Source organism: Xiphias gladius, chromosome 6, assembly GCF_016859285.1.
Source record: "Xiphias gladius isolate SHS-SW01 ecotype Sanya breed wild chromosome 6, ASM1685928v1, whole genome shotgun sequence".
Taxonomy (NCBI): Eukaryota; Metazoa; Chordata; class Actinopteri; order Istiophoriformes; family Xiphiidae; genus Xiphias; species Xiphias gladius.
The window spans coordinates 6,336,835-6,352,907 of record NC_053405.1 but is presented as its reverse complement, the minus strand read 5'-3'; the positions used below and the strand labels follow the sequence as shown (position 1 = coordinate 6,352,907).

The 16,073-nt window shown below is 40.7% G+C and overlaps 2 protein-coding genes and 1 non-coding gene across 3 annotated transcripts; 2 read left to right on the top strand and 1 right to left on the bottom strand.

The window, feature by feature from the left end:
• Positions 1-1,506: 1,506 nt before the first annotated feature.
• Positions 1,507-3,754, top strand: fkbp2 (FKBP prolyl isomerase 2). The gene is made up of 2 exons (XM_040127908.1): positions 1,507-2,122; positions 3,646-3,754. Exon 1 carries the CDS (start codon positions 1,678-1,680, stop codon positions 2,092-2,094), a length of 417 nt encoding a protein of 138 aa, XP_039983842.1. The 5' UTR covers positions 1,507-1,677; the 3' UTR covers positions 2,095-2,122; positions 3,646-3,754.
• A 1,869-nt stretch (positions 3,755-5,623) lies between these two features.
• Positions 5,624-11,013, top strand: ncbp2 (nuclear cap binding protein subunit 2). The gene is made up of 5 exons (XM_040127907.1): positions 5,624-5,799; positions 7,636-7,722; positions 8,143-8,237; positions 8,460-8,598; positions 10,437-11,013. The coding sequence occupies exons 1-5, from the start codon at positions 5,725-5,727 to the stop codon at positions 10,530-10,532; spliced, it is 492 nt and encodes a 163-aa protein (XP_039983841.1). The 5' UTR covers positions 5,624-5,724; the 3' UTR covers positions 10,533-11,013.
• A 743-nt stretch (positions 11,014-11,756) lies between these two features.
• trnap-cgg lies at positions 11,757-11,828 on the bottom strand. The gene has a single exon. It is a non-coding gene; the product is annotated as a tRNA-Pro (tRNA).
• Positions 11,829-16,073: the final 4,245 nt, after the last annotated feature.

The window sequence follows — 16,073 nt, the reverse complement described above, 5'->3', positions numbered from 1 at the left end:
ATGTTTGTAGCACTGAAAGGTGTCAGCAGCGAGTGCAAGGGGCTACGGTAAGCTCCGAGGGAAAACCACCGGCACTGCTTGAAGATAAACTCTGTCACAGAGAACTCAAGTGAGGTCTCAACACTATTTCTGGTTGTGATGCTTTCATACATGTGGCCGGCAGTTAGTTTGCTAACATACAAGGGCTGAGCAATTGGGAGAAGGCGAGAGCTGTCGTCGGTGTCTGACTTATAGTGCGGGCATTACAACTATTTCCCGTTTCATGTATCTCTTGATTTTTATGAGAAAGAATTTCCTTTTTGTACATTTAGAACTCACTTTGAGGAGAAGCTTAAGGAGGTTATTTTATACTTTGCTTCCTTTAATTTTGAAACCAGTTTCCTTCTTTCCGCCTAGCTTTTTTCCGGACTGAATTTTCACAGGTGTCATCAGTGGTGGATAAAGTATCCAGATCCTATAGGGGGAAGTGTCAGTAAAACAATGTTAAACACTTTATACAAAGTTTAGTAGTTGGATTCACTGGTTTCCGAACCCAGGGGTCAGGCCCTTCCAAAGGGTCAGAAGCTAAATTTAAATAACAAAGCTCTGATACATAAATGTATCTGGGCCTTTTTCTAATCTTTACTTTTGTTGTGAAATATTGGGTCCTTTTTACCTCCTCGGAAGTCTAACCGTCTGAAGTTTCATGGAAGTGACAGGAAATCACTCGCCAACAGCTCATAACTGTTTGAAACTTGTCAGCGGACCCAAACTAGAAACAGATTGTTTTTATAGGAAGCAAAGAGGTTGGGAACAACCTCAGTATATAAAGTAGTTAAAATTAGCTCCACTTTCACAAACTGCAACATTAAAGGGATGCTTACACATTAATGCATCAATAATTACAATCCGATAATAAAATACACATTATTCCAAAATGGGCCATTCTGCACGATGAGTAGTTTTACTTCAGGCACTTAAAGTATGGTATATTTTGATGCCAATACTTCTGCATTTTTGAATGCAGGACTTTTACTCATAACAGGGTATTTCTACACTACGGCATCACTACTTTTACGTTAAAAGTTTTGACTGCTTCTTCACCACTGTTTAAGTTTCAACGCACAAATCCTTCCCCACGACCCCAGTCTGTGAACTAGACTTGTCCCCAAATGATCAGTACTACTGATATGAAGTCTCGCTTTGGGGCATTTGTCATTTCGCTTTAGAAAGTGTCCTGTGTTTAAACATTCAAGGGGATTCAGCGATTAACAGAAAGTAGTATAAAAGAAACGCCTCATATTTGGCAAATTATTTGGTGTTAATTTAAATATATTCAGTAGTAGCTTGTTAATAACGCATTGAGCTCGTGAATCCTGACATATTAGCTGCTTTTAGCAAGAAATAAGTATAGATATCGGTGATCTTGCCCCGTTATTGGTTTTCGGATCTGAACTAAAAGGTACGAATCCGAAGCCAACTTCGAAGCAGACGTCTCTCCGGACGCTTTTTCTGGCAACACCGGCCGGTGAACTGCCCCCGGTCGCGTCTTACGTACATCCGCTTCCGGCAACAGATTTCCCAGCTCATTTCCCTTCCTCGTCCCCCCCCCAGATTTTTCTCGCCGAGCGCCGAGCGAAGTCTCCGAACTGCACCGCGAACACGAGTGTGAAAACTGGGACTGACCGGACTGCGGCCATGCGGGTTCTTTTGCTGTTCGCGGTGACGGTGCTGTCCCTGGGCCCGGCGGCGGTGAGCGGAGCCGAGAAGAAGAAGCTGCAGATCGGCATCAAGAAGCGAGTGGACAACTGCCCCATCAAGTCGCGCAAGGGGGACGTGCTCAACATGCACTACACGGGCAAGCTGGAGGACGGCACGGAGTTCGACAGCAGCATTCCCCGCGACAGGCCCTTCACCTTCACCCTGGGCACCGGGCAGGTGATCAAAGGCTGGGACCAGGGCCTGCTGGGCATGTGCGAGGGCGAAAAGAGGAAGCTGGTCATCCCCTCGGAGCTGGGCTACGGAGACCGGGGAGCTCCCCCGAAGATCCCCGGCGGAGCGACGCTCATCTTCGAGGTGGAGCTGCTCAGCATCGAGAGGAGATCCGACCTGTGAGGAGGACGAGGTGGCAGGCGAGTTTGAGGTACCTGAGTATTTTTCGTCTCATGTCAATTCATACTTCTACTCCACTACATTCCAGAGGGAAGTATTGTACTTGTTATCCAACTACATTCATCCGACAGCTCGACTTACTTTGCGAAGTACGATTTTTGCATAGAAAACACACAGACAGTTTATAAAACAGGATGCTTTTATCACGGATTCAACTACACGCCAGTGTATATTCAGCTGTGGGTATAAACGGCTGTGTAGTTACTTGTAGTTACTCGTGTGTATGTGCAAGTAGAGCTGAAACGATTAAGTGAAGGATCTGGGTACTTCCTCCACCACTGGTTACTGCAGGTGTGCGCCACCTGGCCTCTGAATGAACTCCTGAAAAAAACCCTCCCGGCTGGAAAAGCATTAACCTGCTTGGGGTCCCGAGGGCAAAAATGAGTGCTTGGGACCTTATTAACCCCCCCCCCCCCATTTCCTCCCTTTCTGCATTATTCCTGGAATGTAACATGGCCGCAGGTTCCCTGTGTGGTAATTTGATTAAATGCCAATTATTTTTTGGGAAAATGCACCGTGCAAGCTGAATATCAGCTGAAACATGAAGTTCTCAAAAACTAGATTTCTACCCGGGCAATCAGTATTAGGTGATTAAACACCTTAAAGACCCACCTTAAGATTTTCATGAAATCCACCCCCACAAAGTAAAAGTAATTCAATGTATATACACCCAGGAATGACCTCCTCCGTGTAGCAGTTTTTATCGATAGTGGCGGAGTCTGCCATTTTTTGCGCCGGGTTCAGATTACCTTCACGAGAACAAAGGTTTCACAAGAAATGATTCTTGTGTGTCATCCAGTGTTATCTTGTTAATATTCGCCTCCCCGTTTACCGTTCACTCTCCCATGGCCATATGAGAACTGTATAAGGTTACCACTAATGCTAACCCAACGTTTCCTGCTGCTGCTGCTGCTGCTGCTGCTGCTGCTCCACATTAAAAGCGATGAACTAGCAAAAGACAGGGGTGGTTCTTCTTGCGAAGAAGTCCCTCTGGAAACTATGCCCTTGACCGCATTAGTTCACAGAAACCGAACAGAACAAGGTTATTTTCGGCGTTTTTGTTTTTTTTCTTTGACAGCGCATCAGTTTTGGATGTTGCGGGGAGTGAAGCAGCCAACAAGAAGGGTGCGCTCACACACGCAGATACAAAGTAGTTTGCACCATCTGGCCTGCCATAAAATCTGTAGCTCTGGGGGTCGAGTCTTGTCGAGCACATGACCTGCGTGCTCTGCCCTGACTGGACAGTTGTTTTTTGGTCATATCCGCCGCCGCCGCAGACACAGCCGGCAGTAGACGAAGAGCTGCAGGTGACAGGATGTGAAAAAAAGTGCTGTTTCGATGTTAGTGCCGAAACTCCGGTACCCTATAAGTGTCGACTGAAAAACAGAAGAGATACCGGCCCTTATTCAAAGTAGCATTAACTGGTCAAAATACTTTGTTTTTGGTGTTTTTTTTAATGACATGAATACTTAGTGTACAGTGATGTTCTTTCAGGTTCCAGGAGGTGCTGCAGCATCAAGTGGACATCATCTGACCTCTGATGAAGACCACGTGGCTAACCTGGGAGTAGAGTTGGCACTGCCCGGCAGAGCCACTGTCTTCCTTTCACTGGCTTTGCTTATTATGCTCTGATATATTGGACTGAGGTTATTATATGACACAAGAACAGGCTGTCTTTGTTAAACATTAGTGGAGTTGACAGTCAGCAGCTCAGCCCAGTATTTGGCCAGGGTCTGATAATAACATCATGCCCTCCCTTAATTTTCTGTGATTTATAAGTGGGTTCATTCATATCTGTAGGTCCTTTTTACAAAAATAATTTAGGTTGTTGATTTAGTCAGAAGTCAGGCAATGGACGGATTAGGATCATTTGTTTTTGTTCACAATATTTGAATTCTGATAATAAAATGTTGACCCTACGGGAACCTTTCCTGTCTGAAGTGGTTTTGTTAGACAAGAAAACACAAGTTTTTATAGTTTTCCGTGGCTTCACATTTGTTTGTATTTAATGGATCTATAGTTGGGTAGTGCTATCTATAGAGCACTATGTCAACCGTTTTAAAAGTCATCTGTAATTTATGCACTGAAGTATTCTGACATTAGACCCTATAAATGTACAGTAAAACCCAATCATTAGGGATTCTCAAATGACAATTTTACACGTTGATGGGGGGAAATATGTGAAATTCAAGTACGTTATGAGCAGTTCAAACAAAAAGCAAATTTTTAAAAATATTTTTTAAATATCCAAAAATTATTAGTAAAATATTCCCAAAATATTGAAATATCTGACAGAAATGTATGCAATATCAGTAAAAGTATCAGTAAAATATTCAAATATTGTAAGAAAAATCTTAGTAAAATATCCATTAAAAATCAGTACAATACATGTGAAATATTTTCACAATATCTCAAAAATATTGATTTTTTTTTTTTTCTTAATTGCAAAATATTTGAAAATTATTAGTAAAATATCTGACAAACATTAGTAAATTATCCCAGCAATATTGGTTAAGAATAAAAAAAAAAGAGGTCAAATATCAGAAAAAATTGTAATACTGCCCAAAAATTAGCAACCCCCCCCCAATAAAATCTTAAAATAGTTTGTGAAATGTCGCAAAAAAATATCAGCAAAAAAAATAAAAGAAAGAAAAGACACCGGTTAATATGGTACGTGAAACAACAGGTACAGTCTCTCAGTGGCCTATGACCTGAAATGACTGCAGCCAATAGTGGGGCACCACATCTGCAGTTCAACATCAGCTTCAACAGTCACATGACTCATGAGTAGTGTAACATGGGGAGCTTACAGAAGTGGTGCTGATCGGCTCCAGTTTTCAGAGACAAGGGCAAGAAAAATTAACTAAAAATGTCTTTTAAAGATCAGTGTATGAACCATGCGTCTGTTTCTTTGTTTTAAAGGTCAAATGTGCTGCTCATTTTCTCTTTTTCCATCAAAGGTTGGTTTATGTCTCCGCTGACTGTGAGGTATTATCTGTGTTCATAGGGCACTATAATATGAATAATCTTAAATGGGTGGTTAAAGCATTAGACACTAATACAGTTCTTACATTTACAATAACCGATGTTAAGTACTTGATTGGATTAAAGATGTGTATTATAGATGGGACTCAAAAGGTGCCATTATGATGGGTGTGGTAAGGCCAATGTCAAACAACATTCACCAGACTTCAGAAGAAAAAACTCAAATTCATAGAAAATGATGCGGATCTGCCCCAAAAATTTTTCACGTTCTTCCTTGGACCTTCTTCCATCCCTCTGCCATGTTCGGTGCAAATCGGCCCTGTAGTTTTTTGCGTAATTCTCCCGACAAACACACAAACAATCAGACAAAACAGACAGACAGACTTTGGTGATCACGTTATCTGCTTGGCGGAGGTAGTGATCTGGCACCAACAGGGGGCGCCACTCGGCTGATGTAGATGTTAATGTCCAGTGGTTCCACCCGGAGTTCTTCATAGAACGGACACATGAACCGGAAATTTCTTGAGCGGTTCTCCGCAGTGCTAACGGTTGAATAGCTGCAGAGCACCACTCCGCGACTCCTACGCCATGTCTGTTAAATTAAACGCGTTGAATAGCGATTCTTACATTGATATCAGTCAATACAGAGACCAGCATTTTAAGGTGAGTGGGAGAATATTCTGAAGGAACTTCACCAGCCGAGGGTTTTTTAACGTCAACGTAGCGGTTTTGTCTTGCTAGCTCACAAGTTGGCAGCCGTTAGCAAACAACAAGAGCGTTGATTTGGCACGGGCATTACGGAAAAGCGATATCGTCGTATATTGACTTCATGACTGCAAAAAGCTATATGTGATGCTGTGTTATGGTCCTGGTTCGGGGCTGTAACGTGACTTAAAGCGGTAACGTTCTATCTACGGTACCGGCGTTTGTTGTCTGTTGTGCTTCCTGTGTCTCGCCTTCTAATTTGGTTTGCAGTAGCTTCGCATCTAAACAGTGCAGTTTGCTGTAACTCTCCAACGTCGATGGGCGTTTATTTAACAACATTATCAGAAAATTACGATGAAAAAGCTCAGAATTAGTTGCTTACTGATTAACAAGGACATATCCTGCTGAAGCCAAAAAGTGGCAGATGATTATCTTTGTCTTCGCCCTTCACTCTCTGCATCTTGCACAAAAATATGTACATGTGTTGCTATCCCAAAAATATTGACAGAATTTGTTGAGGTTGGATTTTGGGCGCCATTTTAATAACAGGTTGATTTGTTTTTGTTTGTTTTTTAAAATTGGCATCCCCATTAGTTTTTGCCCTGGCAAATAAAATACATATAGTCAACTCTGACTGCAGCTAACAATGATTTACACTATAGATTTAATCTACAGATGATTTTCTTGATTTAACCGATTAGTTGTTGGGTTTATAAAATGTCAGAAAATGGCACCATAATGGCCATCACAGTTTCCACAATTTCCAGGGGGAATTCTTTGAATGTCTTTTTGTCCAAACTGCAGTCCCAACCCCCCAAATGTTCAGTTTGCGATGATATACAACAGAGAAAAACAGAAAATCCTTACACTGGAGGAGCAGAGACAAGCAAGTATTTGTCATTTTAGCTTCATAAATTACTCTAAACATTAAATGATTATCAAAGTCGTTGCCGATCACTTTTCTGTCAATCTACTATTCGATTAATCGACTAATTGTTCAGCTCCGCTGCTCTTACGTCTTATAGTAAACAAAGCTCCAACATTAACATCACATCCAACAATAAAATTACATCAAACAATTCATATACAAATGGGATTAACAGGTAAAACAAAACAATGGTAACAATCTCAGCTCATCTGTCCACATCCACATTGCAAAAATTGAACTGACTTATTTTTCAGGGCTGTCTTCAAGAAGCTCCTGAACTGCCTCTTAAAACCTAGTGTTGTAGATGTCTCCAGACATAAAGCAAGGCAAACTGTTCCAGTTAGTTACTACAGACACCCTTTTTTGACTCTCTATAGCATTGCATTCACCTGTCTTGTTTGATAATTGTGCGCAATTCCAGAATGTAATATCTTTAAATATTAACTAAGGTTGTTTCAAAACTATTATATATCCTAATCAAGTTAATAAACTACATCTATACCTATCCTCAGCCCTGAGCCCTGAGCCATTTGCCGTTAGTGTGCATTTTATCTGTACTTGCTCTCACTGAACAGCGGAGTGCTGATCGTGCTGGTAACTGAAGCTTTTCCAGCTCTTTTTGGCAGCACTTGACCAGATTGCCGAGCAGTAAGGGACACTAAGGGAGCAGCCAAACCGAGGGGAAAAAAAATTCTTCCCCGTTTTAGCATCATAAAATTAGATAATCTAATCACAGCTTCAGTAGCAGCAGAGATAAGCCGCCTAGCTCTGTAAACTACAATGAGGAAACCGTAGCCCTGGCCAGTGTCCTCAGCTTCCTGAGAGTGGAGCGTACTCATGTTTTCCCCCGGGGCTTGTGTTTTCAGGGTAACCGCTATGACCAGGAGAAGCTGCTGAAGCAGAGCCACACTTTGTATGTGGGGAACCTCTCCTTCTACACCACAGAGGAGCAGGTAGGATACACTGCCATTATTAGAATACATCATCCGTTAAATCCCTTTGCCAGCTTCTTTGGAAATTGGTTTAAATTGGTTATCATCATATTCTTTTATGACAAGAAGCTAAAGATGAGAAATCTAGCTCTGGGTTACTAAATGATCTGGTGTCCTCCTAGTTTTTCATCTTTTTATGGCCCAGGTCCCCAAAGTCTTATGACTTTAGCAGTTAGTGAGTTGTTACGTGAATCTGAGTGCGGTATGACCCAGAACTTCTAGGGGATTATATTGAAATGATGACATATTTCAAACCATTTTTTAATTGTACTGGTTTTAAAGGTAGTTACAGTATAATCTTTTAATTTTTAACATATATATTTCTTCTTTGCTCTTACACAATTCTCACTTTTGTCAATTGTTTTTGTGACCAATGAACAGGTACACGAGCTGTTTTCTAAAAGTGGAGACGTCAAGCGAATCATCATTGGCCTGGATAAAATCAAGAAGACAGCCTGTGGATTCTGTTTTGTAGAGTATCCTTTTAAATACAAGACCTAAATTAAAAATAGTATTTGTTTAAAAAAAAAATAAAAAAATTGTATTCACTTACACAGCAAACGCACGTTGACACCAAGTCAACACTCTGTGTCTCTGGTTACTCACCAAAGTACCGCGCTTTGTAATGAGCTCAATTTCACCACTATAGCAATGAAGTGTGCATGTTGTGTGACAGACCTTAACCAAGGGTGTACCAGATACTACACACGTGCAGACGCAGAACATGCCATGCGCTTCATAAATGGCACACGGCTGGACGACCGTATCATCAGGACAGACTGGGACGCCGGCTTCAAAGAGGGACGACAGTACGGTCGCGGTAAATCTGGAGGACAGGTGAGGATTCGGACACTTGTTTCTTACAAGTACCTGATGTACATGTAATTATCCTACTGTGGATGCTGACGGACTGCTGACCTCAGAGTGATTATTTTTGGAAGTGCCCCATCTTATGCCCACCTCCACCCTCACAACAATCAACAATCAGACAGGTCACGTTGTACAAAATAAAATAAAATAGAGATTGTTGCAGTTTCCCAGCATGAGTCCACGACAAGATTCCCCTCCGAAATGGGGAAAAGATGAGTAGTGATTGTAGTGGTTTTAACCGTTTCTGATGTTCTCTCTCTCGGCTGTTGCTGTGGTCGAAGGTTAAGGTGCAGTCTATCACACGATTTCATGCTAAATCACTGCTAAACTCAGACATCCTTCTGGGTGGTCGTGTGATCCGGGTGTCCAGGGTCTCCCCACTAACTGTTTTGTCTGTCCTTCATATTGAAACTAGTTTGGGATCTTCTACAGTACAGCATTTTGGGGGGGGGGTGTAAAACACAGCATACTATGACATTTGAAAAATAACATAATGAAATGGCATTCAAAAAAATCAATACACTATATCATGACATTTTAATACAACAGTATGATATTTAGAAAGTGATATAACTTCCAAAGTAAATTACACATGATTAGGCATGGCCTTTGAAGGGACAGTATTATTGTAATATGGCATTTGAAAAGGTAGAGTGTATATTATGCTGTTAATAAATACAACATACATAATCATGTCCAGTTTTGTTGCAGGGGTACTCAGTGAGCTTTCTGGGGGTGTGTAAATAAGGAAACAAAAATATTGGCCTATCTTCGGGGGGGGAGACATGTTTGCTTTAAAAACAAAAAATACCCTCCAGTATGTAAATGTAGAATAAGACCCCTCCACTAAAATAAAGATTTGACAATGATGCGAGTCATATTCAGTTTGAGCATGGAACACGATTTAAGCTTAAAGGTCCACTTAAACCAGTAATCCAGTATATAACAGTTTATTCTGAAAGTGTAGATAATCAGTAATTTAAATAAAAAATGATTAGATGGATGCTATTTAAACAATAATAAAACCACTTCATTTATATAACACATTTTATAAAAAAAGGTGATATTCAGTTTGCTTCACATAAAAGTACACAAGAAATACACACAAAATACAGATGCAAGGACTATATAAAAATTAAAAACATAACCAAAAGTATTAATTAATTTATTTGAAACTTTATTTAAAAAATGTTTTATTAATACTTTCAGGCAAAAAGACGGGAGTTGACATGGGCAACATTATACTCCTACAGAAAAAGGGTCTTTCAATGACAGGCACAAATATGAGCCCAGTTTTTCCAGTATTTTACATATTGATCATTGCGTCAGGTAAAGGTCAGTTTCTCCATATACTTTATTTCATTGACAGTTGCAGGCCAGTCTTTTTGTTGGAGGGTTGGACTGCAGCTATTTTTTTCTGTCGGTTATTTATTTATTTATTTATTTATTTGTTTTTTACACCACACGGTCTCCAGCATTCATCGTGTATGTGATAACCTCTGAGACTAAATGTCAGTTTTGGAATCAGAAAATCCAAAAGGATAATTTAAGAGACAAAAAAAGTGAGATATAAAACCTATAGATCAGAAATGAACAGTAAGTAAATGAGAATTAAATTGTGGGTGGGTGGGTTGAAATATAGTAAAAGCTTCTAGGTTAAACCAAGTTTGAAAAGGTGAGTTTTAGAAAACGACTCGTCAAATGTGGACATTTCCATTACACAGGTTGGTTTTGTTGTTCAATTTTTGTGTGTGTTTGTGTGTATTTACCTTTGCCCTCTGGCTGTGTTTTTGTTTCTTGTGTAGGTGAGAGACGAGTACAGGCAGGACTATGACCCGGCCAGAGGTGGCTATGGTAAGCTGGCTCAGCATCCAACCACAGACTCACGTAATAGTTTTTAGACTTAACCCTACCGCAGCAGTCCGCCTGGACTGCACAGAGCCCTGTCGTCAGTCCTGGACTGGACTAATCCTCGAACAATGCCACAACATGCCACCACAGATTGTTTGTCACAGTGTTACCACGAAACCCTCCACAGCAGCCCTGCATGAATCGCTGGACTCCGGAAATTTGCAGCTGTTATTTATTTCTTTTGGAGGCTTGTTTCCTCTTCTGACTGCCTCTGAGACTTCCATACCTGCTATCAGTCTACATGGTAGCAGAGGCCAGACCCTGTGTAATACTGTGTCATATTGTCACTATGTTGCCGATAGAAATACCATAATGTACATTTCCCCACAGGCTGGAAAACTGTATCCAATATCTTGTATAGTCTCCATGTCAGGCTCAAATAATAGTCGGCTGAAGTGCTGATTTCCATGAATGAAACTTTGTGTCACTAACTGTGTATACTTTTTTTAAGTAAAGAATTTTTGACATTTAGTGAGTGATTTTTACTTTTATTTATTGACCCCTCCTATGTATTGTGTGTATTAAGCAAATGAAGTTTAATATAGTAGCTTAAGCGGGCATCAACAGAATTTTTTTTTTTTTTTTTTTTTTTTTTGGGCCACTTGGGGGCAGTGGAAACAAGCTGTAGACACAACACTGAACTTCGAGGTCAACAGTTGCTTATTTACGCATCCAGCAAACACGGAGCAGTATTAACATCCATTTGGACTAGTGTTTGTGGCCACCTCACAAATTAATGGCATGTTTGCTCTCCTTTTACCTCTGTTTTGCTCTTTACAAACTCCCAACCTCTTTCACATCGCATGTAGTTATTGTTTATATAAAAATGTCGGTTAAAACAGGTTTAATGTTAACGTTGGACGCTAAATCAGTGGGAGTTCTCTGAATAGTTTTGTATCCTGATCTACATGTCTCCCCTGGCAGCATTTGGATACATATCTTCTCTTTGTAAGGGCCTCGGTAATGGTTTGATGCCTCCAAAAAAAACCACCATTGTCTTCCTAAAGGACTAGTTTGCCAGCAGGACATTTTCCCTCTTACTGACATCAGGCGCATTACACTGTACGATTCGCATCCGTTCTTATATCTGTTTATTGGAGAGGAGGAACAGCTGGTTACCTTCATCAACAGTGATTTGCACTGCATGTAGCTAGTTCATGGACATCCCTTAAGGATACCGCAGCTCTCCAATCAAACAAAGGTCTTCAGTGTAAGGGCTTGTCCGGGATTTGAACCCGGGACCTCTCGCACCCGAAGCGAGAATCATACCCCTAGACCAACAAGCCCTTGATAACAGCTTTCTCTGTAATTCTAGAATTTCTCTGTGGAGTTGATGTCAGGGTCAACAGGGCAGATTTGAAAGCTTGAATAACAGTTTTGCCATGAATTAAGATTTAGACCGTTACATCTCATAAAACTGATATCTACCTCATGTTATGAGGTACTAAGCACCTGTTTTACGCAGTACCAAGATTTTTCTGTGCAGCTTTAAAATCCAGTCAGCTACTGTGAAGTCTGCATTTGTTTGTTTGCACTTAAGCTCACAAATCTGCAGGTTTTTTCGCACCAACGACACACAACCGAAACTCTTAACACTGGCAAGTCCAACCATGAGGTTAAAATCAGTGCATCCTGCTGCTTCAGAGTTTACCTGGTATAAAACCTGGCGCACTGTTAAACTGTTGGTGTGGTTTGAAATTGTTGGAAATACGCTTATTCACTTTCTTGCTGAGAGTTAGAGGAGATGATTAATACCACTCTCATGCCTGTACAGTAAGCAGCAGTCAGTTCGCGTAGCTTAGCACACCTTTTGACGCAGCCAGGCTAGCTGTTTCCCCCGTTTCCAGTCTTTATGTTTAGGTAAGCTAAATTATATCATCATAGTTAGCTCACAGACATGAGAGAGGTATCAGTCCTCTCGTCTCTCGTCTAGGCGGGTCCTGCCATCGGCCGCCTAAAGTTACTGGCGATGAAGAAGTAAAAAAAAGGGTCCAAGAGGTCGTGATCTGAAGAAAAAAAAAACCTCTGCAACATGAAATATTTTGGATTTATATATACATTAAGTACTTTGTTACCCAATGCTCTAAATGAGCAAATACATAAAACCTTTCTTAGGAAAACAACAAATACAAAGTGTCAAATCCTTTATTCCATCTTCGATGATATGTCTCCCCGTGGTGCCAAGACCCAAACCAATTATTGCTATGTTTATTCATAAAAATGACTCAAAATTTGTATCACATGCAGCGGATTAAGAAAGTATTTAGACCCCTTCATGTTTTGGACACTTTATTTTGTTGTAAAATTAATTTTAAATGGATAAAATTGCCATTTTTTGCCCATCAATCTACACTCAATAACCCATAATGACAAAAAAAACTGTGAAACTGTGTTTTTAGAAATGTTTTCCAATTTATTAAAAATCAACTAAATGAAATCTCTCATTCACAAAAGTGTTCAGACCCTTTTTTGTGGCACTCCAAATTGCGGTCAGGTGCATCCTGTTTGCTTTAATTATCCTTGAGGTGTGTCTATGTGTTTGGAGTCCACCAGTCGCAAATTGAATTGATTGGACATAGTTTACAAAGGCACTCACCTCTGTTCATAAGGTCCCACAGCTCACGCTGCATATCCGGACAAAAACCAAGCCATGAAGTCCAAGGGACTCTCTGTAGACCTCGGCAATAAAATAGATCAGGGCAGGGATGTAAACATGGGTCTTTTGTAGGCTATAGGCCTCTCTTTAGGACATTATGAGTTTTTTTCTGTTTGTAGCAAATTGATATGGGGGTTGTTCTGTATTGTGTAATTTCCTGGGCAGAGCTGTCATTTTTGTCTGTATATATGGCTTGCTTTTTGCTCTCATGGGCGTTTGCCTGACAAAGACCTTGTAGGTCAAAACACTGCCTCAATGAAAAGTTTTGGGAGCTTGCAAAGTTCACTTGGCGGACAGACTCTCCTTTTACTTTGCCACCATAATTTCCCTGTTCTTCAGAAAGCATTATGATTATACTGGCGATCATCTTGCGGAGCAGTTGGTCAGGGCTCAGCTCCTAGACAGTCCTCATTCCGCCTGTAATAAAGAACAAGGTATCCTGGCTGTTTATAAGTAGTCATCTGGTCTCTTTATCTCAACCTGAGCCGTAGTAGTTTAGTGAGGAGCTCAGAAGAATACTAAACAGTGGAAACTGGCTGAGCTTCAGGGACAATGCAGATTCTGAAAATGAACACAAGAGGGCAGAAGAGGAGGTGGAGTTCCTTGGAATAATTAAGGAGAGACAAATGTGGTGGTGAACCAACAAACACGTTCCATATAGACTCAGGGTTCTCACTGTGATGAGAGAGAAGCTCCTGAAACCACAATTACTCCCCTTGACCAGCAATCCCTATCTGTTGAGATTTCTCACGTCTTCGAGAGCAGTGATTCCCAACCAGGGGTACTTGTGCAATTACCAGGGCATGAAATGTTGTAGAGCAGCACAAATCATTTGAAAAATAAAAAACAGAAATTGTGATTTGATTAAATAGTGTGTTTTAGGAGAAAAACCAACATCCGAATAGGATTACAGAATGGTCTGATGCTGATCTTAAATGATCCGATCTTATTGTCACGCTAGCCAATAAACTCCCAGCCACTGGTTTACTACACAGTGGACACCACTCCCGAGTTAGTTGTGCACATTAAAGCCATGTGTTGCCATTGAGAGTGCATGAAGAGTAGTGGCTAGTAATTACTAGCTGCAAGGTCAAAATAGTGCACTAAAAGTAATTGCTAAATGGTTTAAATGATTTAAGTTATACACAGTCGAAATTCTTAGCTACACTTAACAGATACACATTTGAAATAAATAGCTCAAAGTACTGAATAAACAATTGAATTAATTAACTAAGAGTAATTGCTAAATGGTTTATTATATACAATAATTAAAATGCCTCACTAAACTTAACAGAGAAACAGTTAAAATCGTTAAAAGTAATGGATAAACAGTTGAGTCAGTTAGCTAAAAGTAATGGATGATAGCTGAAACCATTTGCTAGAAGTATTGTATAAAGCAGCAGAAATAATTAGCTAAATGTAATGGATAAACAGTTGAAACAACTACCAAAGGTCACAGACAAGACAGTTGAAACAACTACCAAAGGTAACAGAGAGTTGAAATAACTAGCAAAAAGTAATGTCTAAAAAAAGACTAAAACTAAAACACTTAAAACTAATGGATGGTAAAAGGTCTAGCTTCTGCCACTCCTAGTATGGTTGGGGCAGTACTGCAAACTCAACCGAGCCGACCTAAAAATCAACAATTACTTTTAATACTCTCTTATATTACAAAATATCCACTTTTATATAGTATTACTTAACATCCTCTTTCAAAATCAATTGAAATTAACAAATCTGACAGGCGGTGCCAATAAAGGGGTATACCTGAGCTCAAATGACTCTCTTCTCAGTGGGAGGTGTTGGTGGACACCATCACCACAGTTTCACACCAATTTATTACACTGCAGGTGGGCCTTGAGTAGAAGGAGCTTGTAGGGATTGTGAAAGGATTTCATTCTGTCCACAACACCATAGTCTCGCATAGCCAGACCTATCTCCACAGCGCTGAGTCAGAGCTGGAGAATGGACTGGCTGCCTCCAATTTTCATTCTGCTATAGGGGGAAAAAAAAAAAATGACTTGTGTTTGTTTCTTTTTTTCGCAGTGGTCTTGAGCGTCTTGCATCAGGATGTCATCAGAGCGCGCCCGCCAAAATAAAGCAAAGGAACTTGTTTTGTGTTTTTTTTGTGCATTGCATGCACTGTGTGCAAAAAGGCTAATTAATTTCTCGCCTGGCGTGGGCTTGGACCCCCCCCTTTTGGTTTTTGGTCCTCCATTACTGCGACCAAGGGGGACACTACCAAAACCATGGCATTTTCACGCAATCTCTCTGTGTTTGCCCTCGCTAGCTCACTGCTTGGAAAATGAAACTTTTTCCATAACAGGTGGGCAAACATGCTAGAACGTCCCTGTTAGACTGCAAATGTTGTAAACATATTCTTTGCTGCTCTTGACGACCATTCGCCAAAACAACCAAACATGGCCTGCCTTACTGCACGATCCAAATCTTCGTCAAAACTTGCCATTTTCAGCATGTGGGTCGCTAGTTCTGCCGTTGTTGTTTCCCGTAGAGAAGGGGATTTTTCAAAACGGTAACACACGCATAGCAGAAGGGCAGGAGAATGCTTCGCGATATACGCAGCCAATGGCAGGCTCACACCCATACTCTCCGTCTGGAGGTCAGACTATCAGCACCATAAAGAGCCTTTTCATGATCCATAAGAGCTCTATGCATCCAAATGATGTGCATTTACCATTTCATGTGAGCCTGAGGATTTATCCATTTCCATGCTTCTGCAGGAAAAAAAAGGTGAAGCTCACTGAGGCCCCAAACGTGCCCCATGTGATACAGTTCTTGGAGATTTACAACATTAGCTTTTATCAGTCAGGTTCAAAAAGTCAAGTTCAAATAGGGTCAAGTGAGAATTAGACAG